This window comes from Lutra lutra, chromosome 4, assembly GCF_902655055.1.
Source record: "Lutra lutra chromosome 4, mLutLut1.2, whole genome shotgun sequence".
NCBI classification, from domain to species: Eukaryota; Metazoa; Chordata; class Mammalia; order Carnivora; family Mustelidae; genus Lutra; species Lutra lutra.
In genome coordinates, this window is record NC_062281.1 from 49,745,090 (window position 1) to 49,763,742 (window position 18,653).

General features: G+C 37.2%; 1 protein-coding gene across 4 annotated transcripts in view; it reads right to left on the minus strand.

The window, feature by feature from the left end:
- WWP1 (WW domain containing E3 ubiquitin protein ligase 1) overlaps positions 1-18,653 on the minus strand; it is a 113,692-nt gene that overhangs the window by 23,730 nt on the left and 71,309 nt on the right. For all 4 annotated transcript variants that reach the window (XM_047725803.1, XM_047725804.1, XM_047725802.1 and 1 more), the window contains 8 exons: positions 10,110-10,205; positions 7,967-8,141; positions 5,768-5,822; positions 5,599-5,683; positions 5,341-5,469; positions 2,505-2,580; positions 2,327-2,398; positions 428-516 (listed from right to left, as the gene is read on the minus strand). In XM_047725803.1, the coding sequence (XP_047581759.1) occupies positions 428-516; positions 2,327-2,398; positions 2,505-2,580; positions 5,341-5,469; positions 5,599-5,683; positions 5,768-5,822; positions 7,967-8,141; positions 10,110-10,205 (777 nt within the window). The remainder of the gene's footprint in view (positions 1-427; positions 517-2,326; positions 2,399-2,504; positions 2,581-5,340; positions 5,470-5,598; positions 5,684-5,767; positions 5,823-7,966; positions 8,142-10,109; positions 10,206-18,653) is intronic.

The window sequence follows — 18,653 nt, forward strand, 5'->3', positions numbered from 1 at the left end:
CCTTATGTATGCTGATCCATTAATTACGGTATCTACATAAAACATAATATTACACAGAGAGTATTAGCACCATCAAATAAAGGAGTATTATTAGCTCCATATAGGATATGAAAAGATGTCCATGAAATACAAAACAATAAAATGATTGCTATATTGTGCATATTGTATGATCATTTGTTTCAAAAAACCAGCAAATATGTATTATATTACACATACATACAAATTTTTATATATGCCCAGAAAATGTATAGGATAGGATAACCACGATAGTTATAGTAATGCTTACCTCTAGAATTGCACTAATATTTTTTGTTTTTTAAAAATAACTTTGGATTGCTACTGAAAAAATGTATGTTTTCAAGAATATATCCATTGCATACAATGGAGACATACTTATTTCAAAGCAGATGTGTGTTTTTTATTTTACCTTGCTAGACCACCATAATCAAGTCCTTCTTCTCCTCTAAATATTACATATAATCGCCTTCTCAAGTCATAGGGTTTTAATGCCATAATCTAATTAAAAACAAAAACATGGATACTTAAAACACTCATATACAGCATAAGCTTCTTCCAAAACAATTCAATTTAAATTTCATCTGCATTTCCAAAAATATACATTTCCTTATCTCATACAACAATGCCTTCAACTCGAGATCAGCTGATGTGTTCCATGAACTAGTAGATATATTATACCTTACTCTATTAAGCTTTCTGTGATTCACCTTCTAAAATCTCTTTCCCCTCTTCTACTATTAAATGGTAGTTCTACTTTGGGTTAGTGGCAAGAGAGAAAGATTGACACAGAAAGCTTTTAAGTTTATAAAATATTCCTTCCCCTGTTGCTCCTCAAATTTTACCAAAATCTTGTAAAAAGTGATTTGCAAATTTTTCAACATTTGATGAGAAGCAAAAGAGCTTGTTTTGGGCCCTGCTTATACCACTATTCCATTTCTCAGTACTAAAGGAACTCAGCTAAAGCAAAGGATTTATATAATATGTAAACCCAATTTTCATAATCCTTAAAAGCTTACAGTAGGATTCTAGCAAACAGGCTTTACTTCTGGATAATGATTACTTCCACCACACATGTCAAAACCAAAGCCAAGACCGCCATGTCTGAGGTGAAGCAGAGCTGACCAGCAGGACTTCGCCTCATAGGCAGTCACGCTTGTCAAACAGACCATGCTTCTCCCCACACCAGAGAACAAAGCAAAATAAAATCTTTCATGAATCTGGATGACATACACTTACTACAAGAAAGCTCAAACAGCTTATAACAAGCTAGGAATTTATTAAAACTCAAACCAAAAAAGTTTTGATAACAACTGTATTACGTATTTTGCCCAAATTCCAACAGCTAGTAAAGTTAAGTTAGGATTCGAACATCTCTAATTTTTGAGTGCCACTATTTCATTTTGGCTTGTTTATGTAAAAATCCCTGTGTACCTGTATACACAGGGACTTTCAGTTCATCACTGTAATACTTTGTGGGGGCGGGGGGGAATGAGAAGACTTAGGAAAATTCTCCACAACATCAGAAAAAAAGAACTGATAATATTTTGATTTTTTATCTTTAAATATTCTGCAGATGATTCAGGAAAGGCAGACACATTACATTTAATTCATTCACCATTGTTTACTGAATACCTGCTATGTGCAAGGCACTATTCTAGATACTGAGCATAACAGCAGTAAATGAAGTGGCTGGTGTTCCCATGGGAGCTCTAGTAAGGGAGACAAAATGGGTCACGCGGTGCTACATGTTACTAAAAAGAATACATAAAGGGCTAGAATGGGACTATGAGGGAGGTGAGCAGGGACTCCTATCTTAACTAGTGTGGCTCAAACGAGGTCTCTCTGGGATCATAATCTTTAAAGTGAAAATCTTTAAAATGAAACCTATAGGAGGTAACAATGAACATTAGGATTACTGAAGGGATACTTAAATGGAATAGACTATCTATACTGATTTAATTTTAATTTGGTAGTATTATCAAGACTTAAGTTTGAGTTAATGAAGTCTTAGAAAAGTAACTGTCAGAATGTGTCAACTTGTTCCAGAAGCTGTTTAAGCTTCATTTAAAATGGACTTAATGGTAAGAGTTATCTCAAAGGAATGTTGTGAGGATGAATTGAATGAAATGATACTTGTTAAGAAGCCAGTGCCAAACATATGGCAATCACTTGCTCCATGATGGGGTTTATTATGACTATTATTATAAGGGACACTCAGTAAGTGGCAGTCATGGTTTAAAATTTCTAAACCCTAACTCCCTTTATATATATAGAATATAATTGTTTATTCTGATAAAATCTTCCTTACCTGTTGGAAGGAATCTTCAAAGAGTGTCTGCCGGGATACATTGATCTTTACATGACTGGGTAGTGCATTAGACTAAAAACAAAAATAATACCATGATATCATGTATGGTGTAGTAAAGGTAAGTATAAAGATAAGACTAAATGATTATGAACATAAGATTTATTTACCACTGTAGTACCTGGCACAAATAACGGAAGTGAGCAAGTTTCCACCTAAAGCTTCGTTCATAAGCAATCTGTGGACCACCTTTAGTTCTAAAGGAGAAAAAAAAAAAAACCATTTATTAATCTGAAATAAAATTGGATATATAATATTCAGTATGAAACTGGAGTATACCAGAGTCCTAGAAATGACCACAGGAAAGTTATTTAATGGGAGAGCAGATACGTTTGGTGGGCCAAGAGGCCTGCGCAGCTCGGACACACACAAAGAGCAAGATTGCATGCATGTATGGGTCTTTTGTAAAGAAGTCAGTTAAACGAAATATTAAAGTTTATTACTGACTATTTAAAAAAAAAAATCAAACCTTTGATAATACTTAAAACTAAGAAGGACAGAAGCTCTAGGTAGAAGAGACAAGAAAGGAAATTCTACCACAACTTATACCTAACCTCAAACTGAAAGAAACACTGCTGAGATGGTATGCAAAGCAAAAGCAACTTCTAAGAACAAGTGACATCCAGGTCACACAGCTCAACTGATAGCTGAGGGAAGAGGCAGAGTGGGTAGTATGGAGGGATAGGTTCGATTCACATTGAGAAGGCCTGGGTATTCTGCCTTTTGAGGGAGAACCTAAGATACAAGCACAAAGACCTTTCATGATCTTAGGGAACATTTTGGAATGGATGGAAAATGTTCTCTTATGTTGTTAGGTTCAAGTGAATTCACTGAACAAGTATCTGTGAAATATATAGTATTACCTGACATTCTTCTAGCCGATGAGAGTGTTATTTATTAATAAAATAGGTAACAAAACCTGTTTTTGTGGAGGTTATATACCAGTGAAGGGGACAGACAAGATACAAAATAAAGAAGTAAACTATATATGCAGTGTGTTAGAAGGGGATAAATTTTTTTTTAAAAGATTTTATTTATTTATTTGACACAAAGAGATAACAAGCAGGCAGAGAGGCAGGCATAGAGAGGGGAGGAAAGCAGGCTCCCGGCTAAGCAGAGAGCCTGACACGGGGCTCAATCCCAGGACCCCAAGACCATGACCTGAGCCGAAGGCAGAAGCTCAACCCTCTAAGCCACCTAGGCACCCCAAAAGGGAGTACATGTTTTATCACTCCTGCTCCTCAAAGAGGAGGAGGAGGGAGGGAGAGAGAAAGGGAGAGACAGAAAGGCAGTGTAAAAAAGATATGGAGTGGTACAATGAGAAGTTTAAATTTCTGAAATCGGTGAACAGTGCTGAGTTCACGGGCAAATTAATATTTGAGCAAAAACATGGAGGGCATTAAGTCATGTACACATTTGGGGAAAGAGCAGAATAAAAGCTAAGACCCAGAGGTAAAAGCCCAGGTGCTTGAAGTATAGCTAGGGGGCCCGTGAAGCTGAAGGAGAGTGAATGAGGGGAGAAAACAGAGATGAAACTGAAGCAATAACAGGTCACATTCTGTAAGGCTGTGGAGGCCACTGTGAGGACTCTCCTTTTCACTCCGAGATGGGAAATCGCTGAGAAGGTTTTGTGTGAAGGAATGACTTTATACTCAATAGAGGGGGGGGGGGGGAGTGAATCCAGTTGCTGTATGGAGAATTACTGTATAAGAGGTGTGGTAGAAAGCAGAGAGACAGAGGCACCACTCCAGCTGACCATGTGGTAGCAGTGGATAATGTAAGACCTACGTGGATTCTGGACATACTCTCAAGCTGAGGTAGCTAGAAATGTATTGTGTCAAATGCTCCTAAATTAAATGAGACAGGAACGCAACCAACCCCTGAATTAACAATTAACAATGGTGATGGAGATCACTGGTGTCCTTAACAAATTCAGGGTCAGTGGAACTTCCTTATAGTCTGTTTGAAAGAGAAATTAGAAACAGCAATGTAGAGATAATGCTTTCAGGTACTTTTTCTTTAAAGGGCAGCAATAAAATGAATTTTCAAAGAATTAATTTAGAAGGTAAAATGTTGTGTTTTTATTTGTTTTTTAATCTAGGAGAAATACCAGTTGATGAGATTTAATTCAGTAGAAGAAAAACTGATGATGGAGGACAGCAAGATGGTAACTGCTGGAGCAATTAAATGGGAAAGAGAGGGGAAATAATCTAAGAGTGCCAGCAAAGGGACTGGTCTTTGATAGGAACAATGATAGTTCATCTATAGGATCAAGAAAACAGATGCTAGGAGGTGGGCAGATGTGACAGTAGGAATTAGCAAAACAAACAAAAAACAAACAAAAAAACCTTTTATGGTTGCTTCTATTGTCTTAGTGATGCAAGGATATCACACCTAAGTAAGGATGAAGGTGAGCTCTATTTTAACATATTTTTATCTGGAAAATTCAAATGTGTTAACATCTCATTCCTTTACGAATTATAGTACCATAATATGCAGTTAAGAGCACAGACTCTGTGAACAGACTGCCTTGGTCTGAAACCAGCTCCATTCCCTTCTGTCTGGTTTTGCACAAGTTAGTTATGCTCCATAAGCCTCAGTTTCTGCACTAAAAAAGGGAAAATAATAGTATCTCTCTCAAGGGGTCGTTGGGAGATAAAATGAGCTAGTTTATACAACACTCTTAAAGCACTACGCTGCACACAGCAATCATGAGATAAATATTTGCTAGCGTTACTATTAACACATTATGTGCTACAAATTCATTCTCTAGTAATGTAAAGCAAAAATGGGTATACCAGGCTTTTACTTACATAGGTTTTCCTGATCCACAAAGTACAATCTGTTGCTAAACTTGAGGCTAAGTTTTTAGTATATGTGCTGCAGAAGTGAGCACTTGAGGCTAAATTTTTATGTCCTCATTAAATAGCATTTAAGAACTTCAGGTTTTCACTTACACAGATGATTTCCCATTGCGAGGATCTTTGAATGTTGTTGTTCTTGTATTATGATCAACAAAGTACCTAACACCTTCCCGAGTATACCTAATTTCCCAGCCTTCTGGCAGGGGTTCTTCATTCTGTAAGCTAAAAGATAACGTTACAGTCAGAAGGTGAACATCTTCTACGTACTAAAAACATTAGAATCAAGGTTTACTTGATTTTATCCATAGATCTATGTAAGATGACTTAGTTAAGGCCTTAGTACGCACATACCCTTGAGTTCTGGGATCTTCCCACTGGGTTGTTTTTGTGTTATGATTCACAAAGTAAACCCTGTCGGTTGAATCCACTCTTTTTTCTAAAAAATAGAGTGAGCACAGCATTTAATCATTCTTTACTATATATACCTTCAGATATTTTTACCAACAACATATCAGCTTACCCCAGCCTGGTGGCAAAGGCCCATATGGGTCATTTTCTGCAGCTAACATTGAAGCCTGATTGGAGAAATGGTTGGAGGGAAAAATAAGAACATTAATATAAAAGCAGAGATAAACTAAATACTTGATAGAACCATATTTCATAGTAATTTTCTAAAAAATATAATAAAGGAATGCAAATATAGTGATTTCAAGATACAAAGTACATTTAAAAATGTCATGAATTAAGAGGGGGCCCATCAGTTGATAAAATCATTAGTTTTTCTAAGATGATTTAGAAATAATATACTGAGATTAATATTTTAATTCTTTAAACATTTTAATTTAATTAAATTTCAATCTAATAATTAATTTTTAATTTTTTTAGCCCTTCTATAATAACTTGTTGGGAGTGAAATGAGAAGAGCATATAGAAAATTGTGGTGTTTAAATGAAAAATATTACTTGTTTAAAAGTAACAACAATAATCACAGTTCCCTTTAAGACACACCTATTAATACAATCAACATTAAAATCCAGTATCATCTTTGTACAAGTAAACTTTTATCTCAGTATCATATCTTTTATATATTTATAAACATTTATGCCTACATATATTATTGCCCAGAAATATATTCAGAAGAAAATATAAACATTGCACTATCAATTTAAAAGAACGATAAATGTAAAAATCATCACCTGAAAAATTACACCTTAATGACAGTTATACATAATATTTTATAACCTTATAATAGATACTGTTAATTTTACCTAATATCCACTTCCCACACCTCCTTCCATGACACTCATATCACTGTTTTGTTCGAGACAGCAATGTGTCCATCTAATATTCCACTCCCAGACTTCCTCACAGCTGAGTTGGTAGAATGACCAAGTCTAGCCAGGGAGTACTGGTTGAAGTCCCTGGTAAGGACACCCCTTTTCAAGTAAAAAGGCAGGGCTTGCAAGATAAAAGCCATCTGCCCTTCTCACTCCCCTTTCCCCATCTTCTTGTGTACGCTGGGGAATGAAGCCCAAAGGGCAGCAGCTCTGTATGACTGAGGTAAACATGAAGCATGGTAATGATGCACAAAGAATCTGGGTTAACAGGTGGCATTACTGAGCTAATGTATGCATTAGCCTGGACTTTCATCCCAGACTTGTACTATACTTAGATAATTACACCTCAACCCATTTAAGGATGTTCTCTGCAGAACACACTTCTACTACGTCCCTGTGACCCGATTCTGCCCTGTTTCCCCGAGGCTTTCATGTATACAGCTAAGATGACCCAGAACAAAAGCACACAGTACCTAATTTCTTGTTTACTACATACAGCTAAACAATGAAACCTTACTACAGATTCCTCTACAAGTTACCAAAGAACCAGCTGGTGGCAGCAGGAAATGCTATGTAAGCTGGGTTGGCCCCCTCCCTCTCTGCTGGCTATAGATCACCAGGAGAATGGGTCAACCTGCAAATGAGAACTTATTATTTAACCAGTGAAGAAAATGGAGCTGAAAGCGCCAGCCTGAGGCAAGATAATGGAAAAGAGTTATTTAAGTTTTCTTTTTGTGTCTTTCCTATTTCCTCCTTATCTGCTAGCCTCTATGTTTCAGGTTTTCAAGTTGCCTCAAAACACTCTCTAGAGTTGTCCGGTACTTAAAATTTGTATTTTCCACTTCCTGTGATCAAACCTATTTAATGAAGATTTCCCTTTACCCCAAGTCTTCTGTGGATGTTTGCTTTGGCAATAAATGAACCATCAATTGGTCAAATTTTCAAATAGCTTAGATATTTTGGACAACACTATCTCCAATCCCAGGAATATCTCTGGTACGTCAAACACATGAAGCTGTTTCTGACAATCTGGAATGGGAATCAGAACAGCTGGAAAATGGCAAGACTGGTCTTAAATAAAATCAGGAGCAAACAAAATGATTATAGTTAAAGGCAAAGAACTGGGAATTAGTAAAGCCATATTGTTTCATTAAGAAATTTCCCTTACGAACTACCACTTAAAAAAGACAAAAACTGTAATATTGCTAGTAAACCAGAATTAAAAAAAAAACTTAGTATGTATGTATATCAGAATTATTTATTAAAGAGTTAATAAAAAAATACCTTGCAGTGCAGTCAATAACATTTACAAATCACCAAAGTAGAAAAGAGCAAATGCCTGGAGGAAAGAGCTGTACTGACATCTTACAATCTGCTATTACCGAATAGAGGTATCTCTGGTTGAACTGTTGCATAGCTCCTTGCAATTGGTTCCGCTGAGACTGCCACTGCTCAAAGTTTCGAACAGACTCCATGGTAGGCCGCTGCCAGGTTGTTGTTCTGGTGTTATGATCCACATAATAAACTCTGCCACGATCATCAACTCTTCTTTCCCAACTACCACAAACAAAACAAGCATTAATAAAAATTAAACAGAAACTGGTAAGCATTTAGTCAATACTTCACTCATATAATTTAAAAATCAGAGACACAACATCTTTAAAATTTTGAATATGTAACCTGCTTTTTGAGGGGCTAAATTGCCTTCCCATTCTACTACTATATGATTTCTGAGAACTGTCTAAAAAAGGGGCCAAAGACGGAATAGTCCCAGTTATCAATCTGGCTACCCTCTCTCTTTTTCTGGTTAAGAAGCTACTGAGTGGGGACGCCTGGGTGGCTCAGTTGGTTAAGCAGCTGCCTTCAGCTCGGGTCATGATCCCGGTATCCTGGGATTGAGTCCCACATCGGGCTCCTTGCTCAGCAGGAGCCTGCTTCTCCCTCTGCCTCTGCCTGCCACTCTGTCTGCCTGTGCTCACTCTCGCTCCTCTCTCTCTGACAAATAAAAAAAAAAAAAAAAAAGAAGAAGCTACTGAGTGTTCACTGTAGACCTAGCAATCTGCCCCTTAGCACCTGCCCAAGTTCAGGGCTGTAACTGGATTCTTACAGGTCTTTAATCTTCCTGCTGTTATCCGGCTGCTGAACACAAATGCAGATTCAATCATGTCATTCCACCTAACACAGCTCTCCCACATGGCATTAAAATGAAACCCTTCACCATTTCAGCCTCCTCTACCCTAAGATCTTTCAAGGGACCTACATGAGAGTCAAATAACTACTTGCTGGTCCCAAGTGCATCATATGTTTCCCTTTATCATCTCTTTGTCTGAATATTCCCGCAAAACAAAATGCTCTTTCTATTTCACCACCAACTGAAGTTCTCCCCATCCTCCCGGATTCAGATAACTGTAAGTCAATTTGTGCCACTGATCTTGTTATGTAGCTTATTCGAGGGACAAGGCAAGCCTATAGAGTTCTACTTGCCCCATCTCAGCTCCCTTGCAAACACTTCTCTGTGCCATTAACTCATACAATGATTTAAAAATCCTTTCAGCAACAAGTCGCACAAAAATAACATTTATGCTTTGAATTTTCTGGACTTGGAATGTGTGCTACATTCGTGAACTTTAAGTTACATCTGGAAGGACAGATATTCTGAGTGAGCAGCAAAGACAATAAGGAAGATACTGTAGGAACAAGCAGAATGGTTTTTTTTTTTTGTATGTATGTATATATGCATGTATTTAAAAGATTTTATTTATTTATTTGAGAGACAGTACAAGTGGAGGGCGAGGGGCAGAGGGAAAAAGCAGGCTCCCTATTGAGCAGGGAGCCTGATGCAGGGCTCCATTCCAGGACCCCAGGATCATGACCTGAGCAGAAGGCAGATGCTCAACAGACTGAGCCACCAGGTGCCCCTCAGATAGTGTCTGAGAAGAATATAAGTAATATAATTCAACTAGTTATCAGCACAATATGTATAAGGAGTTATGAAAGATAAGAACACAAATGAAAAGGAAGGTCTGTTTGTGAATGACCATGAATGACAGCCTAACAGCATGAATTTATTTAGCATGTAATAGAAATGTTTTTATTCATTTAATTTAAGCCATAATGTGATACAATTTTACTTAGAGTAATCTTTTAGATAACTTTGAAGCACTTTCACATCTCTTATATCATTAAATGTCATGTAACATACCTTAGATCACTATCTCTGGAGAACACATACAAATTTTCCTAAATACACCTTTCATTCCTTAAAATCTAATGACAAGCACTAAAACTGGATCAAAATTACAAGTACTCTCAGTAACTCTTGCCAGTGTTTGACAATCTCTTAAGGAAGCCCCTTCAGACTAACTGTAGAAGAGATACAATATAACAAATCTCATTAACTGAAATGATTCACAGAAGTAAATGAAGGAAACTGAACATGCACAATGAAGAATCATTAATAAATAAGTTTAAGAAATCACATGTATGATAAAACACAACTGGAGATGCATAAAGTGGTCACTTTACCCTGGAGGTAAAGGCTGTGGCCTCTCCCACGTAGTCGTTCGAGTGTTATGATCCACGTAGTAAGTTCTACCATGAGGATCTTTTCTCTGTTCCCACCTTTAACAAAAATGCAAAACAAAAATATAAGATAACTAAGATAATCTGAAAAATCATTCCTTGTATATGATCAGGAAAATTACCATAAGTCTTACTTTAAAAGGATACATGTACACACACACCTTAAAAGGTGTATATATATATATATATATATATACACACACACACATATAAAGTTTCTTTCCCCAATTATTAGTACCCTTTAAGTTCTTATTCCTTTTCTATTAACAGTATTGAAAACAATAAATATAGTTAGAAAAGGAAGATAAAGTATTACCTAAAAGTTTTAAAAAGTTACTAATTTATAGAATTTATCATAGAAAATTTATCATCAGAAATTTATCATCAGAAAAGACAAATGTAGGTAGGGGCGCCCGAGTAGCTCAGTAGCTAAAACGGTTGCCTTCCACTCAGGTCACGATCTCAGGGTCCTGGGACTGAGCCTCGCATTGGGCTCCCTGCTCAGCAGGGAGTCTGCTCCTCCCTCTCCCTCTGCCATTCCTCCTGTTCATGCTCTGCCTCTCAAATAAATAAATAAATAAATAAATAAATAAATAAAAGACAAGTTTAATCACAAGTAGAGGAATTTCCAGCCCAGTATCACACTCAAGGCACAAAATGTTAATGAGGTAATTATCCACTTTCGCTGGCAATTTAAAAAATGCACATCTAAAAGATTTTAGGAGAAACTGCATTAAAGAAGTATGTGGTGAAACTGCTCCACAATAATTCTTCTATATGCATACAGTGTCTTTTTGTATACAACTATCTCCCTCTTGTTTTTGGTAAAACTCCTCAGTTTTTGGACATCCCAATTTCATCTTTTTCTGTTCCATCTCAAAGACTCAATCTCTTATTTTCCCTACTTTTGTTTTCTCCTCTGTGATTCCTGTTTCCTCCTCTCCTTTCTTTCTATAATATGGTATAGAAGAAAAATGTTAAATATAAAATATAAAAACCTCTTATTTCTGATTTTAACATTCTTGTTTTCAATTGAAAGTAGAAGAAATGGAAGTATTTTTCTTTCTCTTAAACCCAGGGACCCAATTTAATTTGATTCTTTATGGATTAGAGAGGTCTTTAATAATTAAACACCCCCTTTTTTATTTAAAGATGTTTATTTATTTTAGAGAGAGAAACAGCAGAACAGGTGGAGGGGCAGAGAGGGAGAGAGAATCTAAAGCAGACCCCACTGAGCATGGAGCCTGACACAGGGCTGGGTCTCATGACCTTAGCCAAACTCAAATCAGACACTCAACTAATTGAGCCACCCAAGTACCCCTAAATTATTTTCTTACACAACAATTACACATATTAAAGGTATTCCCTAAGCAAAGTGCACACATACACACATACTTTAACGTTAAAAAGGCATGTAAAAAAATTAATAGTTTGCTTAAGCTGCATCCAGTAAACATAAATTATAAAATGCTAACTAACTCAGGATCATGCAAGTTATTAAATTTATCTATTAAAAAATTACTACTGCTCTCTGCCCTTTTATGGCCACTGCTGAAGCACCAGGAGCCAAATGAAGTTCAATTCCTTTGTGATTTCTGACCAGAGCAAGACCCAAAAAAGGCATTTCAATGCACCTTATCACTTTCAGAGGAAGACTGCGTCTTCCCCTCTTCCCAAAGAGCTGAGTGAGACAAAAGTACAGTGATCGATCCATGCCCATCCAAAAGGATGACAAAGTAGAGGTTGTGTAAGGACACTACAAAGGTCAGCAAGTTAACAAAGTTGTCCAGGTTTACAGGAAGAAATACATCATCTACACTGAACAAGAATGGCGAGTAAAGGTGAACAGCATGTCCATGTGGGTATTCACCCTAGCAAAGCGATTACCACTAGACGAAAACTGAACAAAGACCGCAAAAAGATCCGTGAACGTAAAGCCAAATCTCACCAAGTTAGGAAAGACAAAGGGCAAATATAAGGAAGCAGCAACTGGGAAGACACATACGTAATGCAGTATGCTTACATAGGACTTTAAATAAAAAACTGTTGAAGTGGAAAAAAAAAAAGCCACTGTTGTATAAAATCTTATACTGGAACAGTCATGCTACCCTGTACTACAAAAATTTAGGTATTTCTTACAAAAAAGGATTTCACTAAGAAACTCCTGAAATTTCAGATTTTATTTGCTTTAAATAATAATATAAGTTCATGGGAGGGCAGGATTCAAATATGGAATTTCATTTTAAAGGCATTTCAGGAATATTTATAACACATAACAATGGGCTACTGATTTGTATGAAAGGTTAACAGCCCAAAACAAATACCTTCAAAATGTATGAAGTTTCAAGAACTTCCTGATAATGGTACTTCTGCTATTTTTAGATATTAATTCTAGTAATCAGTCCTTGGGTTTTTGTTGCAATTTCAAATTTCTAGGTTCCCATCCTTTCTTTACAAATACTTGTTACCATGTTTAATTCAGCTTTAATTTTTATCACAATTATATATACTTTTACATAGCTGTATACCCTCATAGCTGCATACATCTTCATACATAGTCTACAGGGCTCACTACAAGAAACAGTGCCTGCTGTCCTCTTAACTTCATTTCCCACTCCACAAATGCAACATTTTCAACTGTTTTTAGCCAATTCTTTCAGTATTTACCTCTTTTCACATTAGTAAGCTTACTCTACAATTTAATATTTAATTTCAAACAAAATATATTGATTTCTCACTGTGAAAAATGAAGCTGGAAGTCTCTTTTCTACACACATATACATACACACACACTCTGTAACACTTAACCCTCCTCTGACTATTCCAAACACATACACATATTGTGTCCTTCCCCTTAGTTATGCGATATAAAACCCTCCTGGCAGCTGAGTCATGGAACACATCATTTTTGTCTCCTTTCCCCCCATTTCCATATTTCCTGTATTTATTAATTTAACTCCAAATGCTTTTCCAGCCGCATAATGTCCTCTCAAAATATTCAGGCTCATCAGGCATTTATCAATCACAGTTGCCACTTGATGAGCTGCTGGTCTCGCCCAGCCAACTGTGAAAACTGAGGTACACCTGCCCTCTTGGGTTTCCTTTCACCATCATGCTGGTGATCCCTTTCCCTCCCTTTCTATCAAGACACCTAAGATTTGGAACCCATGTCTTTGACATTCAGTAGCTAATTTTAGAGAAACAAGAGTCCTGTCAGCTTCCTAAGAGAGAATACACAGGAAATAAACTTTGGAAACCAAGGATGTCTGAAAATGTATTTATTCTATGCACACACTTAACAGTGTGGCTGATTACAGAAATTTAGATTGCGTTTAATTTCCCTCAATGTAAGTTGCCTAATAGCTTCCTGTTTTGATTCTGAGAACTCTAATGCCATTCTGGTAAGTATGAGATCTGCTTCCAGTCCCTTTTTAAAATCTCTGGAAATGTAAAAAATTTTTTTCTTTGGCCCCAACATACTAAAATTTTCACAACAAGGCATCTTAATACAGATTTATTTTCACTCCTTAACCTGATTTTGGTGGGCCCTTTTAATAAGAAAATTTATGTCCCTCATATTTGTTACGGTTTTAAGGACTTCCTCCCATTTTCTCTCTTTCTGGAACTTTTCTTACCAGACCCTTCGAACTGGTACTCTAAATTTTCAATTTTATTTCATTTTAAAAATCTATCTTTTTGTTCTGTTTTTTTTTTGTTTTTTTTTTTTTTTTTTTTTTCCTGGGAAATTTCTTTACCTTTATTACCCAAGTCTTCCAATGAATTAGATTTCTAAGAGCTTTTGGTTCTTGAGGTATTCTGCTTTTACACCTCCTTCTTTAATGTATATGTTCTATCTACTCTTATGTCTCTTGAGAATATGAAAACTGACTGGAACCTTTGTGTAGCTGGGCACAGATTGTGGGATTGAGTAAAGAAGTAGAGAACAAGGGGCGCCTGGGTGAAAGCCTCTGCTTTCAGCTTAGGTCATGGTCTCAGGGTCCTGGGATCGAGCCCCGCATCGGGCTCTCTGCTCAGCAGGGAGCCTGCTTCCTCCTCTCTCTCTCTCTCTCTGCCTGCCTCTCTGCCTACTTGTGATCTCTGTCAAATAAATAAATAAAATATTAAAAAAAAAAAGTAGAGAACAAGGCCATTTCATTGGAGGACAAATAGGTATCAGTATTTTTAGTCTTTTTAGGATGGGGTTTCAATAGAAGATAATTTCAATCTGGATGAGAAGGTAAAATCCTGGTGTCAATATTTTGGGATTTGAGTAGGTAAGAATGCTGGGGTTTGCAAACTCACTTATAACTTTATTCACTTACTAATCTCCTAAAGCTTCACTTATGTCCCAATTTAGCACAGTCGCTGCCCTCAAGTGTGCCTGGTGTTCCCAAGGATAGAGAACTTTCAGAGAAAACACCTGTAGGCAAGATACTAGTCCTGGCTGCAGGGAGGAGAATTAAGAATTTATTTCTCAAAGTGACTTTCAATCTTGCTCTTTGTAGTGCCATCTTTACTACCACTTCCTACCATATCTGATGGTACCAATGCAGAGACCAGGCCTGTCCCCCTCGCAGGCCAGAATTCAGCTCTGCTGGGTTTGCTAGGTCAGCTCCACTTAACCATTTTCCAGGTGACCACAACCTCATGAGAACCTGCATAGAAGCATCCAGCTAATCCACTTCCAGATTCCTAATCCTCAGAAACTATTTAAGATGGTATGTTTTGTTGTTTTAAACTGCTAAATTTGGGGATAATTTGTTAAACAATAAAACACAAGGAAATACTATAAATCCATTCAACTCTTGATCTCAGCTCCAGTCTTGATCTCAGAGTCTTGAGTTCAGGCCCCACGCTGGGCTCTACACTGGGTGTGCAATCTACTTAAAAACAAATTAAGAACTCTGAAAAGAATTAAGGTAAACCTACAAATTTAGAGCGACAAGCTTCATGAAGGTTTAGCTTTAAGTCTATATTGCTCATCAGTGTAAAAATAGCACAGTGCCTGCAGAAGTGCTTAATAAATACTTACTAAATATGTGCTGAATGTGAGTTGTACTGACATGGACGTACAACCAAATTTTAAAAAGCACTACCATGTATTTACCTACAGGCTACAAAAGCACCTGGGTGGCTCATTCGGTAAGCATCCGACTCTTGATCTTGGTTCAGGTCATGACCTCAGGGTGCCAAGATCAAGACCCACACTCGCTCCACGTTGGGCATGGAGACTGCTTAGGATTCTCTCTACCTCTGCCCCACCCAACACTCATACTTCCTCTAAAACAAAAACAGACTTGAGGGGATACATACATCCTGATGTTTATAGCAGCATTATCAACAATAGCCAAATTATGGAACAAGCCAAATGTCCACTGACTGATGAATGGATAAAGAGGAGGTAGTAAATATACACAATGGAATATTACTCAGCCATCAAAAAGAGTGAAGACATCTGTAACAACGTGGATGGAGTTAAGATGGTATTAGGCTGGGTGAAATAAGTCAGTCAGAGAAAGACAAATACCACATGATGTCACTTATATGTGGAATTTAAGAAACAACTGTCCCCAGACGAACAGTGGGGGAAAAGAGAGGCAAACCAGAAAACACTCTTAATTACAAAGAACAAACTGAGGGTTACTGGAGGGGAGGTGGGGGAGAATGGGTTAAGTGGCTGATGGGTATTAAGGTCAGGACTGTTGTGATGAGTGCTGGGTGTTACATGTAAGTGATGAATCACTAAATTCTATACCTGAAACTAATACTATACTTTATGTTAACTAACTGGAATTTAAATAAAAACTTGAAGAAAAAAAAAAGGCAACCAAAAAACACTGTGCAGGGCGCCTGGGTGGCTCAGTGGTTGAAGCCTCTGCCTTCAGCTCAGGTCGTGATCTCAGGGTCCTGGGATCGAGTCCCACATCGGGCTCTCTGCTCAGCAGGGAGCCTGCCTCCTTCTCCTCTCTCTCTCTGCCTGCCTCTCTGCCTACTCATGATCTGTCAAAAAAACAAACAAACAAACAAACAAAAAAACACTGTGGAGAGTATTTTCTTAAAATAATTATACAAGTATATACATAACAGTAATTTACATAGCTACTCACTAACCTTTTCACCTATTTCTATCTCTCCTCATAGAACCTGTCACTATATGACATTATGTAATAGGTTGTGTATGCAAGGCTCCAGGCTGGTCAGCCTGCTGTTACACATACTTCACAGCATCAGAGGCTTGGCCTCTCTTGGCCCTCTGAACACCCAGGGCCTAAAGTCTGACACAGAAAAGCTCTTAAATACTTACTACTGGAATAATATATAGACACCATTCTCTGAGTGTTTTTTTTTTTTTTTTATGACTTAAAATATTTAACTTGGTCCATGTCTTGGCTTGTGAGCAGAAATACATTATACTATTAGAGGGGGAAAAATAAACATAACCAAGTGTTCCATTTATATAATGAGCTAGGAAGCTCTATTCTAGTTTTATCTCAGGCAAACTGCAAATATTTCCAACTTAACATTCAATAAATATTCAGTAAGCTCTCATGTTGGAGCCCAAAGTTGGGCTCAATCTCACGACCCTGAGATCATGACCTGAGCTGAAATCAAGAGCTGGACACTTAACTGACAGAGCCACCCAGGCATCCCTAGCCAACTGTTTTTAATTTTTCCAAAATAGGGGTTCACTTCCAAATTTCAGTGTTTTTGCTCCTAACAGAATTTATCTTCCTCAAACTTTTTCTATAAAGTGCCAGATAGGAGTATTTTAGGCTATGCAGGTGAAAAGACAAAATCAATAATATTATGTAGGTCCTTACATAGTAAGAGCAAAAACTCCTGTCATACCCCACCTCATTTTTCCAATAGCTGGTCCAAGAAGAGATTAACTTGCTGAGCTGTCACTCCCAAAGTGAGATTCTACCTCTTGGGGCACAACAGTTGTCACAACTGAGTCCCCAATGTATAGGTGGTAACCAAGGCCTTGGGCAGCAATGATGGAAGAAGTACTGGTAGGGGGAGGGGTGGTACAGAGCAAAGGATAATACTCTGGATTGGTCTGGGTGACTCACAGTGACAGCCTGCTAGAGCTATACCCATGGATCCTAGAAAAGAGGTGGGCTGGAACTGACAAGAGATCAAAATATCCCAATAGTGGAAATTCATGAATACTTCCCTGTAGGTACAAGTTACTTGGCTGAATGAGACTTCGCAAGAAAATTCTTTAATTTTATGGATCTACATGCTAATTTATAACTGCTACACATCTCTTCAACCGTAATACTCACCTTTCTAGTATTTAGGTATAGTCTCTCTGTCTCACTAGAACATTATATATAAATTTTCAAAATCTGCTACTGAACTAAGACCTTGCTTTAAAAAAAGTAAATGTGGAAGAATTTGGTGAAATGTATTATAATAAAAATTACATTTAGTTACTGACTGAATAACTAACTATTGGTTTCAAACTTGGATAATGGAATAGATAGGAAGACCTGCCTTCTCATAAACTACAAAGGACGGTTACCTCATTCTCGTCTCTACTGCTAACCACTGTGTCCACAGACTCCTCACATCAGAACCTGATTACCCTTTAAAGTCTCTCCAATTTAAACAAATAAACAAACTTTAAAATCTCTCCCATTTTATAAAACAAAAACTAACCCTCAGTTCTCTATCTCCTCTTGCACGTTTCCACCAACCAAGCATTCCTTACTCTGTGTGTTCACTGGTAAGAAAGCTTTACATACTAGCTCTCTTTAAATGTTTTCTACACACTTCTAACCCTCCCATTCACCCCATCACAGAGCACTCTGAATACAGCTCTATTTCCCAGAAACTGCTTTGTCAAAAGTCAACAATAAATCATCTCTTTGTTGTTAAATTCAACTGGTGCCTTTCAGTTCTTATCTTACTTGAATTTTTTAGTAGTTTTTGACCTTGTTAATCGTTTCCTCAGAAACATTTACAAGCCAGGGCCTCTGCCCAGTTGCTCACTCACTCAAAATCATTTAATCAGGCACAAATTCACTTATTTAACAAAATTTATTGAGTACCTGCTATGTGGCAGGCATGGTTTTCGGAACGAGAAATACAGAAATGGACAAAATAAAGCCCTTTCCAGTCCAGTGGAGAGAAAATGGACAAGACACAACTATACGTCATGTGGTGATTTAAGTGTTATAAAGAAAAATAATGAAAGTTATGCTGATTAGAATAACCCTACTCCAAAGTGTTCATGCTGATTCCACCTATATTAAGTACTGTAACAGGGAAAACTGATCTTCCATCTATAGTGGAAAAAAATCAGAACAGTGATTGTTGAAAAGGTACTTAGAGAACTTTCTGGGATGATGGTAATATTCAATATCTTGCTAAGGTTTTGGGTTAACCAATGTATGTGTTTGTCAGAACTCATGAAAATGATATAGTTAAGACTTGTGCATTTCCTTCTATGTAAACTCTACCTAAAAAACTCTAAAAATA